The sequence below is a fragment of the Protobothrops mucrosquamatus genome, unplaced genomic scaffold (genome assembly GCF_001527695.2).
Source record: "Protobothrops mucrosquamatus isolate PMUCROS unplaced genomic scaffold, P.Mucros_1.0 scaffold160, whole genome shotgun sequence".
NCBI classification, from domain to species: domain Eukaryota; kingdom Metazoa; phylum Chordata; class Lepidosauria; order Squamata; family Viperidae; genus Protobothrops; species Protobothrops mucrosquamatus.
Window position 1 is genome coordinate 171110 of NW_015386524.1, and position 11419 is coordinate 182528.

General features: G+C 39.9%; 1 protein-coding gene across 1 annotated transcript in view; it reads right to left on the minus strand.

Annotated features, from left to right (window-relative positions):
• Nucleotides 1-4212, minus strand: part of LOC107285334 (serine protease 27-like) — a 13180-nt gene extending 8968 nt beyond the window's left edge. Inside the window, exons 1-2 of the mRNA XM_015813511.1 lie at nt 4161-4212; nt 2422-2448 (exon numbers count right to left, since the gene is read on the minus strand). Of these exons, the coding sequence (XP_015668997.1) occupies nt 2422-2448; nt 4161-4212 (79 nt within the window). The remainder of the gene's footprint in view (nt 1-2421; nt 2449-4160) is intronic.
• Nucleotides 4213-11419: the final 7207 nt, after the last annotated feature.

An 11419-nucleotide genomic window follows, 5' to 3' on the forward strand; every position in this document is an offset into this window, starting at 1 on the left:
TCTCACCTACATCGTCCATATAGGACGACTCGGGAACTCAACTCCTACCCCGGGCAGCTCACCGATCCCCTTATGCCCAGGGGAAAGGTATCAAGCCGTTTGACAGCAGATGCTAGCTGTCAAACCGGCTTTTACGCAAAACAGGCGGGAGGCAGCAAACAGCTGCGACCAGCGAAATCGCCTGCCACCGGAAGTCTCACTCTTTCTAAAACTTATGATAAGAAGGAAATATTTTAAAAAGTGTAAATAGAGAAGTGTCCACATTCAAATTTATATATGTAAGCGTTTATTTATAAGTCTGAAAATTATTCCTTATGTTACATATTATCTTATTTGCTATGAATACATTACAAAGATAGATAGATAGATAGATAGATAGATAGATAGATAGATAGATAGATAGATAGATAGATAGATAGATAGATAGATAGATAGATAGATAGATAGCCTTTATTTTCATTTTTTACTGGGCACAATGGCACACATTAAAAATGAAGTTTAGTTGCTTGCTCTCAAAGTGTACACATACATAACACACATTTAAACATACTATATACAAGATATGTATAGACTTACATCCTTACATATACGTAGTGGTGGGATTGAAATATGTGAACATATTCTCTGTGTAGATGCTGCTTCTGGAAGTCAATTCTGGGCCTGGGCAACAAAAAATTAGCTACCGGTTCTGCCAAAGTGGTGCGAACTGGCTGAATCCCACCACTGCATATAAGTAACATATAAATATTAATCACTGCCCATCTTGAATACATAATGGAAGAGGAAGCTTTAGATATTAAATATGATGCATAATGTATAATATATTAAAATAAATCATGGGTATAGTGCAGGGCTTTTCAACTTTTTCACCTATTGTACCACTTTTAGGATATGGCAATATCCGAGTACCACCAATCGCCTAGCAAGGTGTCAAAACTTAATGACCAAAAAAAAAAAGGAAAAAAGTAATGAAGTACTGGTAGTCCTCGACTTACAACAGTTCGCTTAGTGACTGTTCAAAGTTACAATGGCACTGAAAAAAGTGCTGAGCAAGACACCTGCCTGCCCACCCTGCTGCGCTCTTCCTCCTGTCCGAGGTTTTCATTGTTGTGAGCATTTCTGTTGAGGATTGGCAGCGGGGCTGGGGTAGGGAGTGTTTGGTTTTTATTCCCCCCGTCTGCTGGGTGGATTGCAGCAGGTTTTGGTCACTTCACATGACCCTGGGACACTGTGACCGTCATAAATATGAATCAGTTGCCAAGCATCTGAATGTAAATGACAAGACCCTGGAGATGCTGCAACATTCCAGCTGATCGGCACTTCTTCTGGGCTCAGCAGAAGCACCAGGATCAGTGCCGAGCTCCAGCTGGAGCCTGGCGCTGATCCTGGCACTTCCCCTGAGCCCTGACAGCCCTGCAGCTCCAGCCATCTGTCGCTCAGGCTTGTGCGGTGCTGCCACCGGTTCAGCTCATTCCCCTCCCCCGCTACCACTTTTCTAGGATGGTCGCATACCACCTGCCAGGTGCCAATGTACCACAGGTAGTACCCGTACCACTGGTTGAAAAGCCTTGGTATAGTGGGCCTATAGTGCAACCATGTCTAGCCTTTTCCTGAACCCACTGGGAAACTCACATTGCTGGAAGATCCTGGGTGTGTGTATGAGTGAATTATTGCTGATGAATACCAAGTAGAATATTAGTGACTGTAAGGAATGCAATGGATTGCATTTTTCATGGTGTCATGGAACAGGGAGTAAGAATGTGAAGTTACTGACAAGATCGGGGCAAGATGTACCATATATATGGATTCATAGTATAAAACCTGGGTATAAAGAAAAGACTGGAATGAACCCAGACTCCCGAAGTGTGAGATGACTCTTGTTGGAGCAGGGGACATGATCAGGACACCTGATCACCTGTGTTGAGAGTGTATGTGAGTATTGTGTGAATGTGTAGCCTACTTGGGCAATAATACCTACAGCAACTTGAGTAGCCTTGTTGGGCATAGTTAACCAAATAGCCTTGTTGGGCATAGTTCTTTGAATAGCCCTGTTGGGCATAGTTAACTGAATAGCCTTGTTGGGCATAGTTATTTGTATAGCCTTGTTGGACACAATAACCTTGTTGGGCATAGTTCTTTGAATAGCCTTGTTGGGCACAATAACCTGAAAAGCCTTGCTGGGCATAGCTTATTCTAGTAAGATAACTTTGAAATTAGACAAGTATATATACAAATATAAAGGAAATAATTAAGTTTAGTTGCAAACTTGCTTTGCTTTTTGTCTGAATAACACAAGAATAAAACAAATATTGGAAAACTCTATTTTGAGAGGCTTGAACTCAGTTTTATGACATTATCCCTTCTCTAGGTTTCCCTTCCCCATTATTAGGTTGACTATCCTTTGCTCGGGTGTGTTCTTACCTTTTTGAGCATCAGTGTTTTCCACACCTAAAAACACAATAAATAAAGTCAAAGTGATGGAATGAAAAGCTATTACTATTAGAAGATAGAGATCAGGAGTTAGATTACCAAAAAACACTGGGTCAATATTTTTACTTCCCAGAACACACTATTGACAACAGCAAGGTTGCTATTCTTGTGGGGGGGGGAAGAATTATAATCACTTTTATTATAAAACAGCTGAATAATAATTCTTTAGGACAGTGGTTCTCAACTTTTTCTTCATCACGGACCCTCCCTTAAATACCTTTTGTGGCCACAGACTATGGTCACAGGACCTCAAGACTTAACTCAAGATTTAAATCATAACATTTATCCAAGCCTTCAGACCCCCTGTGACACTGTGCACCTTCAGAGGTCCGTGGATCACAGGTTGAGAACAACTGCTTTAGGAGCTATGGCAACCTGTCTAATAGTTAAACAGGACCATGTGTGAAATGTTTAACTGGGTCAGTTAAAGGCCTAGTAGTCATAATTATACAACAAGATAAGCTTAGCTAGTGCTAACATTTGTTTGTTTTTTAGTGGCTTTGGATTATGAAAACCCAGATTTGGTTAGCTTGTTATGCAAAGCCAGAAAAGATGTTAAATCCATAAACAGATTAACCATCTTCTATGAAGGCTCTCTGCATGTGTAACCAGCTCATTTGTGACATATCACTATGTTGAGCTATTTTTTTTGTTAATGAACTCAATTTTTGATTAATTTACATTGTCACTTCTCCTCTTACCATTTCCTTTCTCAACAATATCTGTAGGTATTTCTAATCCATGCTACAAACCTTTTAGTTATTTTTGATCCAAAAGACTAACATGAAAGGAGATCAGATGGCATGGGTTTACATTGTTCTGACTCACCAAACAAGTTCTATCAAAAGCCTGCAGAGATTTTTCCCAAACCCAGTTCCTAGGGATATGTAACTAAGTCTAGGCCTGAAATATGGCACGTAAGGCCAATCTGGTAAAAGAGATGCTACTAAGAAAATTCCTTGGTCAGTAACTGCAATAGATCTTTCTCTGAAGACTGATAAGCAGCAAATCTGATCTCTCTAGATGTATTGTTATAGAAATGGGAAGAGAATAACCCAAACCTCCTATGAACCCACATACACACAATCTATTACAGTCTAGTAATTGGTCAATTGCAAAATACATCAAAGTAATTAATTGTTATGTAATGGTTACAGGGAGACAAAATAAAACCCATCTGCATTCCAAGTGTAGAAATCTAGATACATATGCACATTCCTTACAAAGCTGGATTACTACCTGTATCCGACAAGTAAAATACAGCAATTTTTTTTCCTTAACATATTTTTTAATCAGAAGGAAAGCAATACTTGCTAGATGTTTCAGCTTCCATGCTCCAGATTTCCCTGTTGTAATGCACTGCAAGAATCCAGGTTTCCCATTTTTCCCAGAAAGCAATGCTTCAAATGTCTCAAGTTTTAAAACTCATCCCACATCCCTTGCTGTAGCTCACCAATTTTTCAGATTTCTCCCAAATATTGTCATCTTTCTCTCCATCTGCTCAGAGAACCTACTGGTTTAGCATCTTTACTTTTCAATGGAGGATTTGGTGGCTCAAATGGAACAGAGGCTGTGTCTGCATTCCCCAACACTAATCTATACAAAATAGTAGTTTACACCCTCTCACACATTCACAGAGAGAGTGAGCACTTTCTGTCCTGGCTACCCACCTTTCAGCAACAGAAATAGAAGCACAATCTGGGAGCAACAGAGACACAGCATTGTCCAGGACTAGCAGCTTTCAGTCATCCAGCCTTAGGTATAGAGGAATAGCACACTGGACTGTGATGCTCAAGTCAAGCACCTTGCAGACTTTTGCAGAGGACTAAAGGAGCAATCTCTTGAATGTTGCTCAATATCAAGCAGACTGCGAAAGAGACCTGAGCAGCTGAGTGTTGTCCTTCTCTCACTCCACCCCCAGCTCTTCAGTGGGGCAAGTTGAGCAAGCTACTCACAGGCCGGAAATTAAGCTGTCCTAACTACTGTATCTCCACCTCTGGGTGGGGTGAAATGGTGTAAGTAATTTGAAGTAATATGAACAATTATAGCAGCCTGCTATTGAAGGTAAGATAAAAAGCTGTATCTCTTACAATTTCTACTTCGAGAATTAGCGTTATACTATTTTCAGGCCCTATAGAGGATGCTGATAACAAAATTTTTAATCCCTGGAAGATGTAGTCTAGGTGTGCGTGGAACTTGCAAACTCAAAGATGAACAGGATCCAATCTGGGTCACTCACTGGGACCAGAGGTTTAATCTTCCGAGCGTTTAGACTCGTGTTAGAGCCCATCCTCAGGGGACTTCTATCTCACCAGAAGGTGTGATACACGTGGGACACATATATTTGCCTTAATTTGTTAAAGATGAACTATCTATTCCTAGAAAACCTATCCCTTTTTAAGTTCAAGTCATAATGAGGCATGGTAACATGGCACTAACACCTAATTCAGATATCATACTAAGCAATAATTAGTTGGGACTGTATAATAAATAAGCTATCATTTATAGAGCACAAAAACTGAGTTCACACAACCAAGCCAAAGTTCCATGAAATATTAAGCTTCTGGTATATGGGCTAAGCTGGGCTGAAAGAAAATAACTTGTCTGAATTTACTTAGTTTCCTATGTCTGTCAGCCCTGTGAGGTAGGCCAGACCTGGAAATAGACACTACAAAAGCAGCTAGCTACCACTTTTTTTATTAAAGAGTATAACAGTGATGGCGAACCTATGGCACACATGCCAGAGGCAGCACTCAAAGCCCTCTCTGTGGACACGTGCGCCATGCCCCGGAGATGGCAACCATCCCTCTTCAAGCAGACGCCCGCTAACTCGCCGAGGTCCCACGTGGCCAGATGCATCCCAGCAAAGCTGGTTTCCCTCCCCCCCGTCCCGTCCCTCCTGGCCTCGCATGCTCTCCTTTTCCCAGGCACGACCCACTGCATCGCCTCCTCAGCTGTCAGCTGGCCGTCGAGCTCAGAGGCAGCTTCTCTGAAGCTCCAGAGTGTGCCAGTCGAGGGGCCGGCTGCTGATGGACACCGTCGGCCTCCATACACTCGCTGGCCTCTGTATGTGGGGGCCAATGGTATCAGGCAGCAGTCACCCTGGCCCCTGCCTCGCCTTGCCCCATAGCAATGGCACCCCTGCCCTGCCTCACCTCCCTTCATCCCGCAGGACAAGCCTCCTGCCCCTGGATCTCCCCAACCCTGCCCGGCCCTCACAGGAGTCCCTGCCCACGAGCAATATCAAGGTGACCATGCCCACCTTGGCCACACCCACCCATTCTGCCATGACCACCACAGCCATGCCTACCCAGTGGGTCATGCCCACTTGGCACCCGGTGATAAATAAGTGGGTTTGGGGTTGCAGTTTGGGCACTTGATCTCTAAAAGGTTCGCCATCACTGGGGTATAACAACAGAAATTTGCAAGCTTGACAAGAGATTCTGTCTCCCCTCTCTTACACCAATGAAACTCAAGACAGAGCAAATCTTGAATTTCCTTCTTAACTCTTCCTCCTTTTCAGTTGATGTTATATAATGCATACCTTCTTCAATGCTATTGCTCAATATTACCATGCCAGAGGGTAGTTTTGAATTTCAGTCTCTTCAGTCTGTTACCTGCACAAATGTTTTTTCAACTTGGCAACTTTAAGATGTGTGGACTTCAAATCCCAGTATTCCCCAACCTACCTGTTATAGGAATGTAGCTGAAGGTATCTTTGACCATGAATAGTTGTGTCCTCTTCTTCATTAAATGTAGGGTTGCAGCTGGCTTGCATATTACAAATTGTCCATAGCTTAAATCTCTCTGTAACTACCAACTCAGTAATGACCTTTACAAACCATTATTTTCTCAGCCTCAATTATTTCACTTCAACCCTGTTTGTAATATAATATCCTATATGCCAGTGGTGGCGAACCTATGGCACGGGTGCCAGAGGCGGCACTCAGAGCCCTCTCTCTGGGCCCTCGTGCCGTCACCCCAGTCCTAGGCCTTCAGCTGGGTTTTATAAAACCTTTTTACTTTAGGCCTCTGCCGCCGTGTGCAAAAAAAAAAAAAGGTTCAATCAGTCAATTTCAACTTCTCGCGGGAAAAAAAAGATCTTGCAAAGTTAGAATTGATTGATTGAACATTTTAGTCCCACCCAGTCTGCCATTACCACCGCAGCCACGCCCAGCCAATGGGCCACACCCAGCCAATAGGCCACACCCACCTGGCACTCGACGATGCATAAGTGGGTTTTGGGTTGCAGTTTGGGCACTCTCTAAAAGGTTCGCCATCACTGCTATAGGCTTTGCTATAAAAGAATTGGATAACTTATTGGAATGAGTCCTTATATTCTTTAAAATCAATTATTAGACTTATTATACTCTAGAACAGAGAACAGAAGTAAACTGAATTCAAGCTTGCTGAATAGATTTCTCTTTATTACATACTTTATTAAAATACTACAGAAACATAAAATATGAATTAGGTAAGCAAACACAACTAAGAATCAAGGAACACACTCAAATGATCCTTTGAGTATCTTTTTATCCAGGAATGAGTTTTTGTTTTTGTTTTGAGAACTGAATTCATGGTCTTTTTCTAACGTAGAGATCATTTAGTTTTGCTCATAAACCCTCTTCAGTTGCCAATTATTATTATTGTTGTTGTTGTTGTTGTAAAAATCAATAAACCTCTGCTCAGAATTTGACCTGCAAACTACCTAGAATTTGAACTTTGGCTGCTAGTTTACAGTATTGTGGATAAAGCCAAATCAACCAATATGCAGACTCCTTGCTATTACATTTTCAGGTTAATGAGTCATCTATAACTAAGGTCTGAAGGTAACTAGCAGGCTCCCAGGATTCTGGCTCTGTAGCCTAGAAAATCTAACAATACTTGGTAAAGCAAAACTTTTATTTTCTTCCTTCAAGAAAATAAGAACTTCTATCTTAGGAGAAGGTAAATAAATATGCCCCCAAATGGCATATTTATATATATTATATATTATCCAATAACATATATGTCAATCTCCACAGTTCACACCATAATCCATACCAGAAAACAATGGGTTTTTTTCTATACCATAATCCATACAAAGTAGTAACCTTTTAACCACATACTATGTGCCCCTTTCTCCTTCTTCCTTCTCTCAGTTATATTTCTAGACCTTGCTTAAATGAGGACTTGAAGCTCAAGAGTTCACTAACAGTTCAATCAATTCAGGCCATTCATAACCACTATCTAATTATTATATATGTGAACATTTCCACCCATACTTTACCAGAATTAGTTTTCTTTTTCTTTCACTTAAATCAACAGCACAGAGTTACTATGCATCGTTACCTAAAAACTATGTTGAAATCACTGTTCCTCCAATGCAATGTAAATAAAAATTCAATTTCCATTCTGTTCCCTTCCTATCCTAGCTGACCTCCCAGGAGAACAACCAAAATCCAAAGCACTGGAAGAGCAAGTTTCCCATGAATTGTGCTGCTAATTTGGAACATTAGCACCATGCCGACAGTGCATATTGAAAAGTCTGTGAGTCATATCAGCAGACAGCCAAAAACTGTCAGCATACATTTTACAGAAAGACATTAACATCCGAGTTGGATTATGTTCTTGAAACTATATCATTTTTGCAACACATGTAATATACTGTTTATATACATTTTCCATTCAATTTTATTTCAAGGAGTGATTTACTCATTTAGGAACATACAAACCCAGTGAGGTTGTAGTAAATGTTTAAGACTTGGCTCTGCCTGCATCATTGCTACTCTGTGTTGCATCACTAGCCATAGGCACAGAAGCTCAGTTCAGCTCTTCTGCTGACTCACAAAATTCCAGAAAATTTAACAAATTTAACTCATAATCTGATGCAAACTGACACTGCACCCTCAACAATCTGCATTCTGCGATATCAAAAATCACTGGGCTCTGGCAGAGTGGCCCGCAAAACTATAAGAAGAGCCCTGCTGGATAAAACCATTAGTTCATCCAGCCTATGTAAACACTTAGTAACCACTAATCCCAGCCTTGTAGAGATCTGTCTAGTGCCATTTTAAAACCACTCAAATCAGCTGTCATTACCACAATTATGACTAGCAAACTCCACAGTTTAATTACAGTACTGTAAGTGCTGTGTGAAAAAAAATATTTTCTTTGTTCAGAAAGCATTTGATTTCAGCTAGATGACCCGTGACCCTCTGTGTCATCCTTTCAGGGATACTTCCTTAGCTAAACAGAGAAATTGAATGAACACTGGGCAGGCAAAAAAGCAGTGGGGGTAAGAGCAACTTTTGACTTCCTGCAGGTTTCCCCATTGACTTTGTTTATTGGAAGCTGGCAAGAACATCAGAAATCATGATCCCTTGAACTGTGGATGACCACAGTGATACTGCAGTAGCCACAACTTTGTGAATACAACTGAAATTTCAATTATATGGGAATGAGACCTGGATTTTGTACACATTTAGATTATAGGATATGAGATATCTTGATTCAAAAATGTTTAAACTACAATTCACTGTTTGGGCTCAAAAGACAGGAGAGTTTTGATAGCAGATAGATTTCAGTTTGAAATTCCCAAAAAACGTTAACAATGCTTTGTTGTAGCAATAAAGGAATTGACCACTGTATCTATTACTTTTTTAAAGCAATCTTCCCCAACTTTGCTGTACTATAGAAAAGTTCAGTTTTATTCTCCATTAGTCATTGACTATGATGGGCTAAGAATGATAAGAGCAGAAGCCACCTTGAAGGCACCAACCTAGGAAAGGCAATTTTATAAACTGTGGTTTGATTTCTAATACCATTCTAGAAATGGATTATAATTATTGAAGTAAGATTTATAGAATAGCTATTCATACAATATTTAGGCATAAACCAAAGCCAATTGCTGTGAAATGGTGCCTAAAGTGAATAAAATACACCAATATTTATAAAGCAAAATAATGTGTTCATAAATATGAAACCATAATTTGTTTTACTCATTAATTTAATATGGATGAGCTCAGTCAATGGTTTATTCCATTAGTTCAACTTCCACTAGCCCTGATTTCAATGTCTCATGGAAAATGGCCAAAGAGAGCTATTATATAACTTGTTTGAGTTTGGTTTACCATCTTGTGTGAATTTACAGTTTAGTATTTGCAAACCTAGACTTTGGTTAAACAGCTGCCTGCCACAGGAAGTAAGATGGTGATGCAAAAACCTTACTAATCTGGTTTGGAAGCTAAGCATGCCATGTTAAGAGCTAATATCTAAGGAATCTCTGGAGTTTCTATCTGTTTCCTTAGTACTGTCAGTACTTTTTACTACATAATTATTGTAAGTTGATTATATTTTTCTCTCCTGCTATAGACTGATTATGTAATCTTAATCTTGTGAGTTTTATTCTTTACTGGTACACAGTTGCCTTCTAAACCAATGCTTCAATATCAAAAAGAGCTGATGCACTTTCTCATATGTGTACATTTTAAGCTCACAATCGTACCATGTTTTTATAATATAGCTGAGAAGAAATTCTGCAGGGACTGTACAAATTCATGGGGCTATGATAAACCAGGGTTAGCCCAAAACTGTTATCACCTTAAAGACAAAATAGCATCTTCTTCCATTTCAGATACAGAACCTGATAAACTACTAGCTGAATCCTATTTTAGTATTGGAGAAAGAGGATGCCCAAAACTCAAGAGAAAAGGATATACTCTATTTCAGCTATATTACAATTTTAAAAAGAAGAAAAGAGAAGAGGATGATCAGCAGCAAGGTGGATGCACTTGATTAGAATGTCATTGGAAGATGTCAAGGTCCAAACTGGGAACAGATCATCCTGGAAAAGGTGTATGAGGCTACTAAAAATCAACACCATCTTGAAGTCAATAGTTTAAAAAACAAGGTAGTCATGGGCAAGGCAAATCTGGGAATCCAGAAGGTTCTCTTTATTTTTTTTAAACCATATTGTACGTATATTAGATTACTCAGGACTTTTGTATCTGTTACCTCAACAGGCCAATAGCATGCAGTGGCAATTTTCAACAACTGCACTAACTGTTCTACAAAACAAAGATCAAAGTTCACAGGCAAATCAGATCTGAAATGTCAGGCTGTCCACCCCATCTTTGTATAGTATTGTATATTGGTTTCATTTAAGTGCAATAAACTATGGTTTGATTAACCATAATTTTCTGAAACACAACAGGTTGAATTTGCACAATCATTAACCTACATATGGTTTCTTTGATTATGGCTTAAGATGTTCTATGAGCTATTTTCCAACTGAACTTGCTTACAGTGCCAAACTAAAATTAAACCAATTTTATTGACTTTCCTTATTTTGGTGACTATGTATGAAGCCTGATTCTATCACACATCTGTACAAATTCTCAGGAATATTTTATTATGGGAGGCTAGCTTTCATCTAGTATTCTGACATAATGGTGTAGGTCTTTAGCATCATTAAGGATTCCAAAGGTGTCTACGTACCATTCTCTATTCTCTCCATGGACCAAGACGCTGACATGACATGACAACTTTCATCACTCATGTCCATCTTATCTCCAGCCCATGAGTTAATGAAGTTCAAATCAGATTTAGTTAAAGTAGCATTTTTGTATCAATGTGCAAGATTTTGTATTCAAGGAGGAAAAGATGTCAGCAAAATTATTTTATGCTTAAAAATTTAAAGGTTAGACACTTCACACAATGGAGGAATAGTTGATGAAGATGATGGAACTTGCAGGACTTCCGGTGGCAGGCGATTTCGTCGGTCGCAGCTGTTTGCTGCCTCCCGCCTGTTTTGCGTAAAAGCCGGTTTGACAGCCAGCATCAGCTGTCAAACGGCTTGATACCTTTCCCCTGGGCATAAGGGGATAGGTGAGCTGCCCGGGGTAGGAGTTGAGTTCCCGAGTCGTCCTATATGGACGATGTAGGCGAG